Source organism: Herpailurus yagouaroundi, unplaced genomic scaffold (assembly GCF_014898765.1).
Source record: "Herpailurus yagouaroundi ecotype Mexico unplaced genomic scaffold, PumYag 29, whole genome shotgun sequence".
NCBI classification, from domain to species: Eukaryota; Metazoa; Chordata; class Mammalia; order Carnivora; family Felidae; genus Herpailurus; species Herpailurus yagouaroundi.
Window position 1 is genome coordinate 52363264 of NW_024412377.1, and position 20071 is coordinate 52383334.

Genomic DNA, 20071 nt, shown 5'->3' on the forward strand with positions numbered 1-20071 from the left:
ACAGGACTAATAAAAGAAACTGTGAATAATATTTCTTCCTAATGCTTAATTTTGTTTGGTTCTTCATCCTTACAGTGGGCAGAGGCAAGAGGCAATGCAAAAGATACATTTTGTTGTTTGCCAACAAGATCAGTCAAATTTGGGGAATGGAGAGTTTGCACCCACACATATATGTGTGTGTGTGAGTGTGTGTGTGTGTGTATATATACACACATGTATATAATTAAGTCTTGAAAGCATGAGTTTTGAAATCAGCTTTGTATTCTATTTTCCCTGCTGATTAGCTGCTATGTCCTTGGTCAAGTTCAAAAGCTTAGTTGAGTGTCAGTTTTTTCATCTTTAAAATGAATTTATACCACATCATCTTTAAAATAAAGCTACAGTATATGATAGCTTTCATTTAAGATTGAGGTAAGGTATTTAAGGAGCCCACTGTCATGTCTGGCATGCAATTAGGTGTGTAACAAAAGGTAACCGTTGCTACCATACTTACAACTTTAACATTCCTCAACTGGGAAAGAAAGTACAAATTCACTGTCTTACATAGGTAAAACTAATTATTTATCTTTCCCCATTAGCCCTCTCCAGTAGTTTGTAATTGAATCTATCCCACCCATACTGATCCTGTGTTTCAGGTGTAGGCCTGACTGCTTTAAACCAGCCTTGGTATTTCCCCTCCCCTTGCCAGTGATTGGTTCAGGAATGGGAAGGCATTAAGTCAACTGAACCAATAAAAAAGAAAAGAAAGGTTTGGTGAGGCTTTTGGTGGGGGAAGTCTCCACCTTTCCTTCTGGATATGAATGAAGAAACATGGAGCCTTGTTATATACTGGCAGCCCAGAACAAGATATAACTGACAATATTTTGGCTGGCTTGCTTGATCTCTATCTCCATCTCTGTGTCTCTCTCTCTGTCTCTCTCTCACTTCTCCTACTTCTATGCCTGCTTTGCATAGACCAAATATATATTTTTTATTTAAAAAAATTTTTTTAACATTTATTTTTGAGAGACAGAGACAGAGCATGAGTGGGGGAGGGGCAGAGAGAGAGGGAGACACAGAATCTGAAGCAGGCTCCAGGCTCCGAGCTGTCAGCATAGAGCCGGATGTGGGGCTTGAAGTCACAACTTGTGAGATCATGACCTAAGCTGAAGTCAGATGCTTAACCGACTGAGCCACCCAGGTGCCCCATGCATAGACCAAATATATTAAAGGTGGGTAGAAAATCAAAAAAGTCTCATTAATAAAATTAAAAATAATAATTTCAATACTGTGATAAAACTCAACCTAGGACAACAGTAACATCATGTATAATTCATCTATATTTTTATATATGTAAATATATATAAGATACATGTTTATACCTCATATAAATATAGATATATAGAAGTATAGAGACACCTTTCCAAAATCAATAATCCTGTAAGAATAGTTTAATGTTATCCTACAGCAATTTTAATAAAAATGCCCTCCATTTATTTAAGTCACTTATGTTTTATCAAATGGCTGGCATATCTTTTATTTCATCTCATTCTACAAGTCAGAATGAATTTGAAAGGCCAGGCAAGATCTTATCTTATGGATTAACAAAACTAAGGCACAGAGAAATTCTTTTCCCCAAGTTGAGAACTTTCCAGAGGCTGAGCTAGGCTCAGTGTCCTGGTTTCTTGAATCCAAATTCTACTCTGTGGCTTTCTCTGCCAATGATAGAGCTGAGAAAAGATATTTTAAAACAGCTTCACATACAATCTGTGATCAAGTTGTGCAACTGAGAGAGAGAAACCTAGGTTTATGTTCCAGTTTTAGTTAGTCCGAGGTCTACCACTAACTAGCTTAGTTGACCCTGAGCAAGTCACTGACATTTCTGGATTTCAGTGTTTACATATAAAAGAGAGACATCACAATAAAAAAAAAAAATGTAAGTATGTATGGTGATGTATGTTAACTGGACTTATCTTGATAATCGTTTTGCAATATATACAAATAACAATCATTACATTGTATACCTGAAATTAGTATCATGTTAGGTCAATTATATGTCAACGAAAAAAAAAGGAACAAAAATGCAACTAAAAGTAAAAGGAAGCGTTAATTAAAAACAGCAAAAAATTATTTTGAGGTGGAGTTTCCTATTCTTAAGTCTGAGATCGGCACAAACCAGGCAAATTTGCCAACTGGTCCAAGTCATCTCTAGAACCTTCAGTCTAGTTCTTAAGGCAGCAGCCACTACTCCTTCAGGGTTGGAACTCATTTGCATTCTCTGGGCTAGGTCCTTGTTATTCAGTGTGGTCCAGAGATCAACAGCTTTGGCATTTCTAGGAAGTTTGTTAGAAATGCAGAATCTCAAGCCTCATCTTAGACCTACAGAATAAGAACCTGCACTTTAGCAAGATACCTAGATAGCTTTTGTGCACATTAAAGATTGAGAAGCACCCGGTTAGATCATCTCTTAGATCCCTTAAAATTCAAAGTCCATAAGTGTAGGATTAAAAAAAAAAAGAATCTTCTAAGGGCCCTGGGTAACTCCCCAAGTCTGCTAAACCAAATGTTCAAGGTCTCTATACAGTAAAGGGGTGGAGGAGTTAATTTGTAGTGTTTTTTGTGCTCTCCTTTCAGAATACTGAATTAATCACAATCAAGGCACCAGCTAGCACCCCTGCCAGGGGGAGACTGAACTGGAGAGGGAGTGATCTAAATCAACTTCAACCATGGATCCCTATACAGTGGTGGCTGACAGCTTCTCTACATTTAGCAGATTACATGCTGAATTACCCCAGTGAGAATTTGCCAAATGCACCATCCACTCTCACAACCCAACCCTTGTTGGGAGACTGCTGTTAATCTGACACAGCCTTGTCGAACATCTCTCTGTTCCATTTTAATACCAAATGACCCATAGTTCTGAGATTTGCAGATGATGGTAGACAGTAAATGATTAAACTTTACAAAACATAGGCTACAAGTTGAGTTAGGAAATAAGTTAGGAATTTAGGGAGATGGGAAAGAACATCAGATCTAAGCTCATGCTTTGCTAAAGAATAAAATACCAGCTAGGCTCTGTGTCAAATATTAAAAACCTTCAAACAACAACAACAACAATAACTACCTGGATTCAAATCCCAGGTTTGCAACTTACTAGCTGTGTGACTGAATGTTACTTCTCTGTGGACCTCAGCTTTTGTCATTGGTAAAATTTTAGGGGACTGTAAGAGTATCTAGTTACTCAACGAGCTTCATGCTTTCATGAACATCAGAGTCATTTGGAGGATGTGATAAAATTTAAATTGTTAGGTCATCAGACATTCTCATTCAGTAAATCCTGGAATGGGCTGAGGTTCTTTATTTCTTCAAGTTTTGCTTGATGTTGTGGTCTGAGGATAACCCCATATAAAATGTTACTATGGGGCAGTGGGTAGTGAAAATTCAAGTAAAGCACTCGTAAACACTTGGTCAATATTAGCTTTTAAAAATATATTAGTTCGGAAATGTCTTGCTAAATATTATATAGTGGGTAGGAGCAGGAATGGAACACTTTCCATTGTACCAGAATGGTTTCCTGTTTACTAACACTTGTCAGAATACTTTGTTGAAAATGCAAGGGATCGAGGAAGGATGCAGATCAAATTGTTATGTATTATCAAGTCAAGGAGTGAAAGGCAGTGCTGCACAATGGGCAGGTTATGCCAGAGAACTGAGGTCTCTGTTATTTAATTGCTGTGTCCATGGACTAGTCAATCTACCTCTCTGGGTATCAGTTTCTTCATTTATAAAACGAGAAGATGTTTTAATGTTCTTTCGAGGGTTAAAATACTGTTGTTCTGTCAGAGCCATGTATACCCTGGGTGAACAGTAGAGCTCCTTGCTCTTTTTCCTGAGATGGAATATGTCTTTTATTCTGTGAAGCTTTTCCTGAACATGAATTTACTTATTTTTTTTTTAATTTTTTTTTTTCTTTTTTTTCAACGTTTATTTTTGGGACAGAGAGAGACAGAGCATGAACGGGGGAGGGGCAGAGAGAGAGGGAGACACAGAATTGGAAACAGGCTCCAGGCTCTGAGCCATCAGCCCAGAGCCCGACGCGGGGCTCGAACTCACAGACCGCGAGATCGTGACCTGGCTGAAGTCGGCCGCTTAACCGACTGCGCCACCCAGGCGCCCCTCCTGAACATGAATTTAAAGGAACATTTACCTCCTCTGAAACTCAGTAGCATATGCCATGTGTACCATGTACTATCCATTCTGATCATGTTGCACAATTTAAAAGAATATTACAGAGACAGCTCCTCTGAATTTAGAAACAAGACTTAAGGAACTGGGAAAAGTCAGAGTTCTGTCATGGTGATCCTTTTCATGAGGTTGCCGCTTAACTAATGCTTGCTTTCCACGTACTTTCTCCTGCAATCCTTAAAACTATTTTTTGAGGGTAGAACAGTAAGCCCTATTTTACAGATGAGGAAACTGAGGCTCAGAGAGTTTTCTTAGACTGACATGTCTAATAAGTGAGAATTATGGGGCTTGAACTTAGGGCTGCCTCAAATTCAAAATTGAGTAGGTTTGCTGAAGCTAGGTATGCCTGTGCTCTTAACAGTGATGGTAACTCTCCAAGAGCAAGAGTTTGATAAACGTGCTGAATGCTCAACACACTTGTGATGTTCCTTCTAAATCTGTGTCCCTTATGGCAAAGTTTAGAGTTATTCTGCAGCGGGCTGTGATGAGGGGAGCAACAAGAAAAGTCTTTCATAGGAATGCAGCCCATGTGTTTGGTGTCAGGGGACCAACAGTCCCAACTGCCGAAGTAAACTACCCTGCTCTTGGGTGAGGGAATGTGAAATGCTCCACAAAGCAGTATTCACCGCTGAGGACTCCTTATGGATGGGCACTCTCTGGGTGGCACCTGGGTCAGCAGGCTTGTGCTCTGGGATTCAGAGAGGCTTACCCCCCTGTAGGGAGTCATGTATTTGTGCCTCTGCGAGAGAGACTGGCTGTGGGGTCTCTGAAGCTGGTCCAACTTCCAGAAATTTTCTGCAGCAGAAGCCAGTAGCAGTACTGAGAGGCAAAGAGACGGCTTGCTTATTGCTGTAGGAGACTTCAAAATTATGTCAGGGTCCATTTTTGTTAGGTCTCCCTTGGTGCTCTTTGCCAAAATTAAACCAGCATCAAGCAATTCTGTAAACCTCTTCTCAGCAGAGGTCATAAAAAATTGCTAATTTGTTTAGGAACACAAGACTTGCTGGAGGAACTTTTTTTTTTTAAACAAAATAATTTAATCTAATGGAAAGATAGATAATAAAAATTTAATGCCAGTCCTTAATTCCCAAAGGTGCCCATGGAACACACAGTTTTCTTTCTTTTTTTCAACAGTTCATAATATTTTCAGAGTTTTTTCAGTAAGGATTGTGCTCATGATACTAGGACTGTTACTACATTTCCTAAAATCTAAGATTTTAACAACTGCAAGATATACCATTAATTTATTGACACGTTTTTATAAAGGAGAAAAGGAAATAAATATTTGCAATGCAGTTAAGTATCATATTTCAGGAGCTTTTCAAAAGTGAATCTTTGTCTTCAAATTGAAAACTATTGCATGCTTTCCCTTAAAGACTATGCTAATAATCCACAGGGTGGGCTTGACTTCCAGTACTGATCTAACAACATGGTAATGGTATGAGCAGTATGTTAGTGGTGTTGTATTTCAATTTATAGAATGGAATAGAGCACCTGAAGCGGCAAAGTATTATTGCTGCTTTGAAAACCCATGAAATGGTACATATAAACTTTTTCTGTTGTTTACTAAACTTTGTTTACTGGCAACATGGGCACTCAGAACAAATATGTTTTCAAAATATAACTCCTTGGTTGTGATTTTCATTCTAGAAAAAACCTATTCGAAGGGAAATGAATCATAGTTAGTAAATCTTGGTCTCTAAGATTGAGAGAGACCTCATTTACATTTACCTCATTACATTTACCTTCTATTTATCAGGTTGTTCTTGAGATAATTAAATGAGGTATCACAGGAAGCACATTGAAAAAGTACAAATACTACACCAGGACACAATATTATCAAAATCTAATGGACCTACTCACTTGGTTACTTACTACTTACTTTACAGTGTACTATTTAATTTATGCTCCAATTTATCCAATATAAGAATTATATCTTATTTAGATGCATTATATTTGGAATAGGAGTTGGATTCATAGTACTTTTAGTTGTTTGTAACACAGGAAATTGTTTTATAATATTTTTCTTTGTAGACATTTTTCCACATTTTTCCAAAAGGAAGCTTATTAAATAAAATGGGTTTAACCAGAGTATGGTATATACTCTGTACAAGTGTTTATAAATTTTAAATTAATAAGCATTGCTTGTCGTAGAAATAAGTGATAGGTTTAACTGGATAACAGCTATAGGACTAATGAATTTTAGGCTACAGGACTAATGAATTTTAGGCTACAGGACTAATGAATTTTAGCCAAGAAGGCTCAGTAAACATTCTAGAACCACATGATTTTTTTAAAAATTTTAATTTATTTATATTTTTGGGGAGAGAAAGTGAGAGAGAGTGGGGGATAGGGGCAGATGGAGAGAGAAAGAATCTTAAGCAGGCTCCAACCTCAACACGAAGCCTAACATGGGGCTTGCTCTCACAATGGTGAGATCTTGCCCTGAGCCAAAATCAAGAGTCAGAGGCTTAACCAACTGAGCCACCCAGACACCCCTAGAACCACATGATTTTTAAGGTGGATGAGATCTTGGAGATCACATCCTTATTTTGCAGGACAGGTTGACTTTTCAGATATTACAAGTATGTCTTAAGTGCAGAATTAAAACAAATCTCAAATCTCCTGAGTTTCAGTTTACTGTACTGAGTTAGAAAATTAATTTTTTCATGGGGAACTATATCTACAGGGATTTATGGGCAGTGTTGCTATAGGTATGTCCAAGCTTGAAAAAATATTAAGACATCTATTTGTCTAGTTGCATAACTGGTGACAACATTGACAAGAAAGACAGATGGCATGGTATTGACTGCTCCCAATGTAGACTAGTTACTGTTCAGCCTAGTCTATTCTGTCCCTCTTTCTTCTTCCCTCACTCTCCCTACTCCCTGCTTTCTTCCCTCTTTCCTTCCTTCCTTTTCTTTCTGACAGCAATAATTATTAGAACAGAATAGAAGCAATAATTATTATAAACGAGCATGTACTACTTATATGTTATTGGGCTATTCTGGTTAAGTGATATATATGAAACACTGGGAAAAGTAGGAATTGTATTTGTGTGTGGTATTTGGGTTGAGTAGGTATGGTGAGTGAGTGTGTGTGTGTAACTGTATGTGTTAGAGAGAACGTAGTAAAAGGACCATAGGATCATACTGGCAAAACAGGTGGGAATATGTATACATAAACACACAGTGTCTTAAATTTTAAAAGTAATATGTACTCATTGTAATAGTTCAAACACTGCAGAAAGACATTAAATGAAAAATGGAAGCGTTTCTATCATTCTGTCCCACTCTCTAAATGTAACCACTGGGAAAATGGACTTCAAAATGTAATAATACAATAATGCTTGTGCTATTGGTTTCACCCCCGGAAAAATATAAAGCGGACCATTCTCTTGCACTAACAGTAATATGTTATTTAAGATGGATTAAATGTAAAACATGAAACAATGAATTAACTATGGAAAGAAAAATAGCTTTCATAAAAATTCATTACATCATGGGGTGCCTGGGTGGCGCAGTCGGTTGAGCGTCCGACTTCAGCCAGGTCACGATCTCGCGGTCCGGGAGTTCGAGCCCCGCGTCAGGCTCTGGGCTGATGGCTCGGAGCCTGGAGCCTGTTTCCGATTCTGTGTCTCCCTCTCTCTCTGCCCCTCCCCCATTCATGCTCTGTCTCTCTCTGTCCCAAAAATAAATAAACGTTGAAAAAAAAAAATTCATTACATCATATGCCTAACCTAGAGTTTGAAGAGGAATTTTTATCCATTCCAGAAAACCCAGAAATTATAAAAGTGCAAATAATTAGGCAATTTAAAAATTGAAAACTTGTTTATGGAGTGAATGGCAGTTTGGGAAAATATCTTTAGTGCACATACTAGTAAGTGGTTAGTATATTTATTGTATTTAGACCTCTGAAAACTGAAAACAGAGAAATGGATAAGAGTAACCATAGTCAATTCACAGGGAAGCCAATTCAAATACCACATAAATATATGAAAAGTTACTAAATTTCTTAAATGTGAGAAATTCAAGTTAAAACAAGACTATACACTTAATAAATAGTGAAGAGCAATCAGCAATCAATACTGTTGAAGGGAGAATGAGAAAGGGAATCTGTTCATACAGAAGTATAAACATGAAAAATGAAAAAATGATTATAAAATATTGGGTATTTTTTCCCCTTAGGAAATAAAGTGGGATTCAAATGGTTTCTACTTTTCTTATTTTAAACTATTATTAAATGAAAATAACCATGTGCTTTAAAAAATGTAATTAGAAAGAAGATAAAAAAAAAATTATGTTCCTCATGGAAAGAAAAGCTTTACCTGATAAGAATGGTAAGAAAAAAAGAATGGTAAGAGAAAATGGTAAGAGAAAAAGAAAAATATAGAAATTAAACATTTTTACAAGCTCAAATATATTATTCTCTTCTAGATTCTGTATTTTCTGTTTTGCCCATGTTTATTGAAATATTTATACATGATTTTCTGCTTTTTATGTATCTTTTCCTCTTTAAAAAAATATTTAGATCTTGGGAGCGCCTGAGTGGCTCAGTCAGTTAAGTGTCCGACTTTGGTTCAGGTCATGATCTCACAGTTCATTGGTTCCAGCCCCATGTCTGGGCTGTCAACACAAAGCCTGGAGCCTGTTTCTGATTCTGGGTCTCCCTCTCTCTCTGCTTCTCCCCAACTCAAGCTCTATCTCCCTCTCTTTAAATAAACATTAAAAAATATTTAGCTCTTCAATTTATCTAGAATTTAATTTGGAGGATGGGGTGGGTTAAATATATGGTATTACATTTCAGTATTCCCAAATGGTCATCTAATTACTCACCACTACTTATTAAATAACTCACATGTTCCTAATGATATGAAATGACACTCTTATTAAGAATTTAGTGTATTATGTTTCTAAGTCAATTTCTATTCTCTTTATGTAGATAGGACTGATTCACTACTATATTAATCACTCTTGTTTTACAATTCATTTAAACTTCTGGTAGAACTATTCTTATTTTTTTCATCATTTTGCTGATTCTATATATATATTTTTTCTTTCAAATAAACTTTAGAGTTACTGTGTTAAATTTCTAGAAAAAAAACCAAAACAGTAAAGAATTAAAATTCAAAATGAAGTCCTTTGTCATCCAATGAGATTACACTAAATTCATAGAATATTTTGGAAAAAACTGATTCTCTTAAAATGTTATTTTTTTTTAAAAATAAGGTATTTTAAATGAAGTTTTCTTTTATCAAAATCTTACTATTAGTAAAAGGGTTCTTTTTCTTTCCTTCCATTATAGGTATAAATATAAATAACATATATAAATATCATATCTAATATATATATACATATATATATTATTGTTTATATATTCTTTATATAGAAAAGCTATAGAAACTTCCCTAAATTTTCATATAGTTTCTAAAAGCTCCTCCCAGAATAAAATAATTTCTTTTTTGCTAAGAGTGAAATTCTTTTTCCTCCTTTTCTAAAATTCCTTATTATCTCTCGTGTAATTTCACTAACAATTTTTGCAAAATTAAGTAACAGTGGTGATGGTAAGCATCCATTTCTTGTTCCTGCTTTTACTGTTCTATCCTAAGACAAAATGTAAGAGAGAAAGTTTGGATAGATGAAGAGAAGTTAAGAAACCCATAGCAAGAAAATATCCATCATTTCTCAATTTCCTAAGGGTTTTAAAATTTATAACCAAAACATGAATACTGAATTCAGGACCTTTAAATATCTCTTGGTAATCTATTGAAAGGGTAAAAAAACTTCACCTTTTTAACATATTAATGTGGTAAATAATATTATAATTTTGTTTTGAAATTATATTTCATAGTTATGTTGTAAGGTAAAATTTAAATAAATTTTAAGTAATTTTAGGTAAAGGAAAATATAAGTAAAGTAAAATTTAAGTAAAGCTTAAAGATTTCTTTCCTCCACTGATATTCATTAATGAAGTGAATCCATAGCTTTTTTCCTACACTTATGCTTTTTTTAGATATGGTTTTGTCACCTTACTTATGTTATGCTACTTTCTAAATCATTTGAAATTTTTTTTCTTCTTTCTGCTAGGATCTCCAAGAGTTTAAATACCAGTGGAGATATTTGCTTATAATGTTCGACAAGATTTATTGTTGAAATCTTCTAGGCTAGATGATCTTTTAGAGCAGGATTACGTTATTTTGTCACTTTTCTTAGTTTTGTCTTTGGTAATTGCTCTGTTTTTGTTTTCTCTTCCTGCTAGGGTTAGTGTTGCTAATTTATACTTTCTAAGAATGTCATGTATTTTATCCACATTTTCTAAGATCTTTGCATAATTTTCTTTTAATTTTGCCTTTCTAAAAAATAATTGTTATGCTTTTAAAAATTTCTACTTTGGCTCCCTCTTTGCTTCTTTAATAAGCTTTTCCTTTATCAATTATTTCCCTATTTTACTTAATTTTTTAAAAAAGAACTGATTTATTTGTACATTTTTACTTTGCTTTTCTGTTTTATTAACTTACATTTGATCTAGATGAATTACTTTCTTCTGCTTCTTTAGGATATACTGTTGATCTTTTTTTTTAACTTCTTAAATTACACATTTAATTCACTTTTTAAAATTACTTGCCAGAAATTTGCTTGACCCTATAACTTTCCCACTGTGAATTATTTTAACCACATCCCTTGGGATTCATTATGCAGTATTTTAAGTTGCTATTAGTTCCTAGATGTTCTTCAAATTAATTTTTATTGTAACTTTGGCACATGAGTTGTATAAAAATGTGGTTATACAACTAATAAACATTATTAAATATATTAGTCAGGTAATGTTTCTGTCATTTTCTCTTTTTATTTGCTATCACTTTATTTGGATGCTATTTCAATTTTAATTTTATGAATTATATATAAATTATTAATCTTTGATTAACACCTTTAATTTGGATTGCAATTATTATAAAATATCTCAGTCAATAGTTTTTTTACCTTCAATTCATCCTTATAATGTCATAACAGTCATAACTTGGTACTACCAAATAGTAATAATATCCAATATTCAGTTATTCTCAGACTTGTGGTTGCCTCATTTGTTTTGCCTGTGACTTTACATAGAATATTTTTCAATACTTTTGCTTTAGAAGTGTATCTAATAAATAGCATTTTGTTGGGTTTAGTTGCTTGATCAAATCTAAGAATCTGGCTCTTTTGATGGGTAAGTTGATAGGTGCTCTAGTTATAGCAGTTAAGATAAGCTTGGTCTTAATTCTATCATCTTAATTTCTGCTCTAAATTTGCTTTTAAGTTGCCCTCATCCTTATTTCTGACATGTAGCATTAGCTACCTTATCTGCATCTTTATTTTATTTCCTTCTTATTAGCTAGGGTTTTTTATAGATTAATTGTCAGTTTTTGATTGTTTTATCCTAACTATCTTGATACTCAAACTTTCCTGTTTCAGTGTATAGGACAAAGATCTAAAAGACAAAAATGCAGATTCCCCAGCTTTCCCACTAAAGATTTTGATTTCCAATGTCTCAGGTGGAATCTACTAAATTTTAAGTGAGCATCCCAGATGACCCTAATGTAGGCAATCTATGGTGGATCCTTCCAGAAACATGGTCATAGTAATCTATGTTAATTTTAAATATATTCTTAATCTTCAACTTCTTGATTCATAAACTCTAAGGATAAAGGGTAAATACTGAGTCCTTGCTATGAATTAGAAAACAAATACTTTGTCTCACTTCAACAACAGACACTCTGGTTTATTCTTTAAAAAATTTTTTTTTTTAATGTTTATTTATATTTGAGACAGAGAGAGACAGAGCATGAACAGGGGAGGGTCAGAGAGAGAGGGAGACACAGAATCTGAAACAGGCTCCAGGCTCCGAGCTGTCAGCACAGAGCCCAATGCGGGGCTCGAACCCACGGAACGCGAGATCATGACCTGGGCCGAAGTCGGACACTCAACCGACTGAGCCACCCAGGTGCCCCATGGTTTATTCTTTTTATACAGTGTTTAGCATCTAGTTTAAATAATTCACTTATTTTTTATTCTGTGACTTTAATTTCTGGAGCTGTATAGCTTTAAGTTGACATGCTATCTTTAGTTCTGAATGCTAGCACACTGCCTTTTCCTATTCTAGAGTTCCTTAACTTGGACTACCTTTAATTGGGGCTAGAATTTTTTTTTTTTAACAAGGTTTTGTGGATGCTATATTCACTACGACTTTGGAAACGGTGGATATCTTTTTTTTTTTTTTTGCCTTTATCTATCAATAATAATATTCTTAGGTTACTTTGTCTCCGCCTCAGAACCCTGTAACATTTTTCCATTGTTTTACAAAATTTAATATTACTGTTGAATAGTTTGAGACCTAATTTTCTTCCCCTTCCTTGTAGATCATTCACTATTTCTGAATGGAAGTTTGGTAATGTCAGAAAGATATAATAGGGTGGTAATGAGATTATATAATTTTTACCTTAGGACCCAGTATACCCTTTGGGCCTAATGATTTATTTTATTGCATATATGTATAAATATATAACGTCTAGCATAAGAGTGTAGCCTCTAGTCATCTTTTCTGTTCAACCATTTCTTAGCTTTCTAACTGTAAGCAAGTTAATTAGATTCTCTGGGTCCTAGTTCATTATCTGTAAAATTATAATTACTGCAATAAAGGATAATAATAAAGACTGTCATGACATACTATATGTAAAGTGTCTAAGAACATAAAAGGCATCCAATAAGTATTCATTATTATTATAATTTTTGACATCAGACTTTTTCTAATCCATTTTATTCCATTCTATACTGGCATCATGATTCTGCATGTTTAATCTGCTATGCCTGTTTTATATATTTATGATGTTTTTTCTAAGTGGTCTGTATCTTTATATCTCTTTTCTCTCCATTTCGCATGCTTTGGCATGATTTTCTCCAGCCTAAACTCTGTGTCACTGCCTTGATATTTTGGCACACTTATTCTCTTGTTTAGACTCAGTTACTAGTTTCTACAAAGATTACTTTGTCTTCATTTTTGCCTTTTAAATCACCTCTTAGCATCTTGTTTATCATTTCATCCTTGATCTTTTGTTTCATATTCTCTTTCAATTTTGGGTGAGAAAAAAAAAACTTTTGTTATGGAAATTTTAATTTATCCTGAAGTATTTTTTTTCCAATTAGAGTCATTATTCTGTCTTTTGTAACCTAAGTTCTTTTCTCTTTCTACCTAACTAAACAGACATAGACAGAGTCATTTGTAGTTTTTCTGCACAGCTGCCATGCTGTATCTTTGTTCAGATGTTTCATTTTGATGTAGACCTTTCTACATGGTTTTCCTATTTGTTCAAATATAGCTTCGGTAGATTTGTCAGGATTCTGCTTGCATGAATATTGGCTCTGCTTATGTGTCTCTGTTTCTTTGTAGAGCTTCAGCTTGAGTTAAGTGTTGATTGTTTTTGTTTTGTTTTTCTATTGCTGTTTTATTCTCTATGGCTTTTGAATGGAGAGGAGAAAGACTGCACACAGGTTTTGGATTCTTCTGCCTTCACTTCTCTAACACGTCTGCAATTGGACAAAGGCACCCGTTTTTTCTGGTTCTTTATCCTTTTAAGGGCTTGGTGACAGTGTGTGTGTGTGTGTGTGTGTGTGTGTGTGTGTGTGTGTGTACTCCCACACACTCATATGGTGCTAGTGGGTATATGAGCTATGACAGAACTTTCCTGGGGAACAACTTGGAAATATCTATCACCATTTTAAATGCACATACATTTTTTTCACCCAGAAATTCTATTTTAAGAAATACATCAAGAATCAATGATGTACAAACATGTCCACAGTGGAACGCTTAGAGTTGCTTATAATGGAAAACCACTTAGAAACAATGCAAATATCTAACCATAGGTGCTTATTACATAAATTATGGTAAATATATCAATAAAATATCTTATCACTATTAGAAATGGTGTATACTTATACTTGAAGGTATAAAAAGGCAAGTGGAAACTAGCAGTATAGCGTAATTATTTATATAAAAGTATGTCACTCCCTGTAAATAAAAGGCAATGTTAACAGTGATTATATCTGGGTGTGGAGGTGCAGATGGTTTTCATTGCCTTTTTTAAATTAAAAAATACCATGAATTAGATTTGTAATTAGAAAAATAGAATAGGACTAAACTAAGAAAAAAAAAAAGAAAAAAATTGAGAGAGAGATGCACTCTCTGCTACCATCTCTAGAGTAAGAGCAACTATTTATTGAGTGCTCTTGGTCTGGTACCAGATGAGGCCCTTAATATAATTATGTCATTTAATCCTCTCAGTAGCTTCATGAGGTAGTGTGTTTTAGTTTTCATTTGAGGAACTGGAAGGGTGGAAAGGTTAAACATATCTAAGGTCGAACAGTTCATAAAAGACCATGCCTAAATGAGACCCCAATTTGGTCTGGCTGATTCTAAAAGCCACCATTTTCCCAGTGGACCCTACTGCCTCTGAGAATTGCCACATACATCTTGATGTTTTTACAGGTTACAGATTTAATGGCTCATTCAAACTTTTGAACACCAATCCTTATTTAATATACTAAGTTTGAAATTAAAAGAGAACTCAAAGGGTATAGTGAAGACACGCTCAACAAAGAAATTTGTACAAGCAGAAGACATTAAGATTCATATTTCAATGTAAATCATGTAACATTTTCTTTAACATAATGTTTTATGAAATTGGGAAAGAGTTCTTGACAAGTGAGGGTCTAAATCATGGTATCAGAGAGTATCATTAACTCTTTCAAGTCATCAACTGAAAAATTTAATGCACCAAAGAGGCAAATTTTCTATAAAGTAGTCTCATGATCTGGGGCTTTTCCTGAATTTTCACATAACTGTACCCAGTCACTATAACAATCATGCAGTATAGTTTGATTTTGGTTTTGCAGAATACATTTTTCAATTGTTTTCATCACAAACAGAAATTTGAATGGTGTTTTCTTCTAAATGATTAGTGTTCTACCCAGAATACTGCCCAACCAAATCAGTCTAGTTCAATTTCAACAAGACTAGCTAGAGTTAAAAACAAGAACAGCAATAACACAAATGAGATAGCCTAAGACAACACACATGGTAGGGGTTGGATGTTTAGGGGATTGGACTAAATTAGTGATGGCAAAATTCCAAATATTTCTTCTCCTGGAATCTACCTAATACCATTTATCAAACTCTGTTCTGTGTACAACACAACAAGTAATGAAGTTAAAAGGAAGCTTAAAATAAAACAGAGTAGCAATTTAATAGATAAACCATACCCTTCTCCCACCCCAAAGGCAATAATAATTTGGAATTAAGGAACCTGGGGTCAGAACAGTAAAATTAGGGAAAAACATGATACTCAGAAGATACAGTAACAGCTCATCAAGCATCAAGTCCTCATAGGAAAGATTCAGGAGCATTCATTGTCATTCACTGCCTCACCAGGAAACAGAAATCAAAAAAAAAAAAAAAAAAAGAGTTGGACAGGTTGTAGATGATAAAGTAGAATGGTGACAATTCTCCTCCTCCTCCTCCTCCTCCTCCAATGTACAGGGCAGTATGAATGACAATTTGCCAATTAATAATGCAAACACATGAGGATTCAAAAACTGAACTTTAAGTATTAGCCAAAAAAATGTTTTCTTTAGAGTTCATTTAAGTCAAGAATTATAAAGAACAACCTCAGGTATTACCTTTTATTTATCATTATAATAGTGCTGAATCCACCAAGGTAATAGTTATTTGTAAAATACGTAACGATAAAGCAACAAGGACTTGATGCAAACATAACATTCCCAGACATAAATTAATAATCTAGGACAGAAAATATAGGCTCCTAAATTCTGATGCAACTAATAGAAGGAATGTATAATTCACTACCTATTCTATTCATCCAAATAAACACAACAAGAAAACTAAGAAATGACATAGTATATAATGCCATTCTATCTTCTCAATACAAATGAAAAGGAATCTCAAAATATGATGTACTTGGTTTCTCTCTCTAGCACAATAATGATGACTGAGTGGAACAATGAAGCTTAGGCTCATCACAGTTATATTAAAAAAAGAAGAAACCGGAAAACCCCATTAGGGTTTTCATGAAAACATTTAACTTATTTCCAAGTCTCTGTGGATATAAGTCCATAGATTATCTGCAAAGACCCCATACATTATTTTACAGGGAACAGCTAAACAAATTGGCCCCAACAGAAATACAAATAAATGGATTAAAAACTGGCTATCTAACCGTATACAGAGAGAAATCGTAATTGGTAGTCCGTCTAGTTGGGGAGAGGTTTCCAGTTGGGTCCCACAAGGATCGATATTGGGTCCCATTTTGTTTAATATCTTTATAAAAAATCTGGAAGACAAAGTAGAGAATGTGCTAATTAAGTAGACTGATGCCACTAGATTAGGATTTGTGGTTAAAGTAAATTGGATATAGATAAATGCTACTGGTCTTTAGAAAGACCGATGTTAACAGAGAGGATTTTGAATTAGTTGTATTTTTTTAATCTATCATTAAAAATATATATAATTCCAACCACTAGAAATAAATAGATTTAAAAGATTTTAGTGGCTTTGCATAACAAAAAAAAATTAGGCACAATGGATAAAGGCAACACAGAGACTCACAACACCCATAAATGCAGGATAAAGAATGTTCCCCAAATGGAGATCTTCTGGGCACAGTTTTATTTGGAAAACTGGTGGTTGTGGGTCTCTTAATGCAGTAAAGACATTGGAGGCTTTTTAGATATGTAAAAGTCAAGGTGGTGAAAAGGCAGGAGTAACTAAATTCTAATATATATACATATCTATATATGTATATATATTAGAATTTAGTTATATATATATACACACACATATACACACACACACTTATTGGCAACAAAATAAACAATGAACAACATAAAGCTTAAAGGGAAGAAAAGAGAGTTGAAAACTTGAAGAGAACGTGAGAAAAGTAAGGGAAATTAATCAAGAGCAAATTCTATAAGGAAACACGTATACACACATACACATACACAAACACACAAATAGAAGAATGCAAAGGGATAAATAAGAAGCACTCTCCTAACACTAGATTTATATATATATATATATATATGTATATATATATATATATATACACACATATATATATATATATTTTTTTTTTTTAATTAAAAACTCCATAAGACACTTGGGAAACATATTCAGTAACCCTCTTGCTGGTCTGAGGTTTATTTAAAATTCTTTGTATTTTACAACTTAAATTGTTACATGGAGACAATGTCCATGATAGTGCTTGAGGACTATGAACTCTCATGTGCAAACAGGTGTTTCCCCCCCACCTCCCCCAGTGAAGTCAACGGAATTGAATATATGGAATAATGTAGAATGACCTGTTAAATATTTTTTGTAATTGTTAGCATAGCAGAATGTACACTAGATACAAACTGGAAAATCCAGATGAGATCAAGTCTCAGAAATTGTGTCAGCTTTGTTATGCAACCTTGGATATTTTACTCTCCTTAAGAGCCTTAGTTTTTACATAAATTAAATGAATTAAATGGCAGGAAAGAATTGTTCTAAGAGCTGTATATACTCTTATTAAATTAAAAACTTACAGGAAACCAATACAGAGAAGAGAGTGGAAAAATGTGGACATATGTCATTGAGGTAACAGTGGGCTCCCACCTGCCTAGGCTTCCCATTTTCATGCCTCCCTGACCTCAGGACAGAGCACAATTTAAAAATCACTTTAGATGATCTGCCATGCTGCTTCTTTCTCTAGGAAACCTTCAATGGAAGCTGAAAAGGTCAATCCCTCTCCTGGTGACTGATTTTTCCAGAGCATCCAACAATACTTAGTTGATTGTATGTTCCCCAGCTTTGGGAAAAAAAAGAAAGAAAGAAACGAAAAAAAAAATAAAAAAAGTAAAATTACAGTTGAAAAGAATGGACATTCTTGATAAGAAATAGAGTGGCATTATTCATGATGCCAACACAAAAGAAAGTGATGTGCAATCAGAGCCCTATGTAGATCTCCAACCTTTCATGTTAGGTTGAAAAAAAAAAAACACGGGAGTCTGGAATGTAGGATGGTCACTTTTTTTGTTTTAATCAAATCAAGATGCCTCTAAGTATTCAGGCCTGATAAATGATAAAGTTTGTAGTTGTTTTGCTATAGATTTTACAGCTAATACCTGTTGAAAAATGATTTCCTTGCATTGACTTAAACTCTATAGATAGTATCGTCTTTTAGGAATGGGATTGGACCCTATATGCTCTGTATTTACAGTGTAAAATACATGAACAAGCATTGGTGATACAACTGGAAACTATAAATTTACTTTAAAGAGTAATAATTCCTATCACTTATAATATTTTAATATTTTATTAGTATTTACCACTTACTGAGTGTTTAACATGTATTAAGGACTATGTTATCCATCCTCTCTTTACATTATCACAAATAATCTTCATAACAGCCTATCAGAGAAGAATAAACTCCATTTTATAGATGAAGAAACTGAAGGGTCAGTTTCTTGCTTATTTGTTTATTACCTGTTGTCACACAACTGTAAATAGACAGTAAATACTGAAACTGACTCCAAAATCAGGTTTAGAACTGTCATGCTAAATTAGAACTTATGATGTCTTGATATTACACATTTTGATTAAAGAAGGTGGAGAAACCACTTGTGTTTAAGAGTTATAAAAACACAGAGCACTTAGGTGGCTCAGTCAGTAAAGTGTCTGACTTTGGCTCAGGTCGTGATCTCACGGTTTGTGAGTTTGAGCCTCACACTGGACTCTGTGCTGACAGCTCAGAGCCTGGACCCTGTTTCAGATTCTCTGTCTCTATTTCTCTCTACTTCTCCCCCCCTCGCTCTCTTTCTCTCTCTCTCTCAAAAATAAACAAACATTAAAAAAAATTTTTTTTAAAGAACTGTAAGAATAGAACAAGCATCTTATATTTTTACTGGGCTTCAGTTTCTTGTGTTTGAAACTAGAGGATTGGATTAGACTAGGGTTTTTAAGCTCAGCAATATCGACATTTGGGACTAGATAGTTCTCTGTTAGGAGGAGGCTGTTCACTGAGCAGAAAGATGTTTGCCAGCATTCTTGGCCTCTATTCACTAGATACCAGTGCTAATCCCCTCCTCCCGGTTTTGACAATCCAAAAAATATCTACAGACATTGCCAAAGATCCTCTGGGGGAAAAACTGCCTGAGTTTTAAGAACCATTGTACTAAGGGCACCTGGGTGGCTCAGTCAGTTAAGCATCCAACTTTGGTTCAGGTCATGATCTTATGGTTTGTGGATTCGAGCTCCGCATTGGGATCTATGCTGACTGCTCAGAGCCTGGAGCTTGCTTCAGATTCTGTAGTTCCCTCTCTCTCTGCCCCTACCCCATTCATGCTCTGTCTGTCTGTCTCTCTCTCAAAATGAATAAACATAAAAAAATTTAAAAAAAGAACCACTGTACTCAAAGAACTCTGATATCATTTTTGTTCTCTGATATTCTATGCTCTGAATTGTGGGTCCAACTTCAGCCACTGTGGGGTACTCGCTCAGTGAGCCATTTTCTATCTTCAGCTCAGTACATTGAACTTAAAACTCTCTGAAGCTCTCCAGGTTCAGTTTGCTATAAAACTGCCACTCTCTGGCTCTTAAATTCATCATTTAAATGCAAACTGGCATGAAAAAAATAGGGTAGATGAAAGTAAAAAGTATCAGATGTTATCTTATTAGGTCAGCTTTTCATTAGGGCAATTGATTTAGATTCAGTTCAAATTGCAGTCCTATGAGATAGTGTTATTTATTATTATATATA

At 34.5% G+C, this 20071-nt stretch overlaps 1 protein-coding gene across 3 annotated transcripts in view; it reads right to left on the bottom strand.

The window, feature by feature from the left end:
- The window catches only part of GABRB2 (gamma-aminobutyric acid type A receptor subunit beta2), a 250599-nt gene that overhangs the window by 21265 nt on the left and 209263 nt on the right, over positions 1-20071 (bottom strand). For 2 of the 3 annotated variants that reach the window (XM_040443934.1, XM_040443941.1), the window contains exon 10: positions 16493-16606. The exons of the other annotated variant lie outside the window; for it this stretch is intronic. In XM_040443934.1, the coding sequence (XP_040299868.1) occupies positions 16493-16606 (114 nt within the window). The remainder of the gene's footprint in view (positions 1-16492; positions 16607-20071) is intronic. 3 annotated transcript variants of the gene reach the window in all.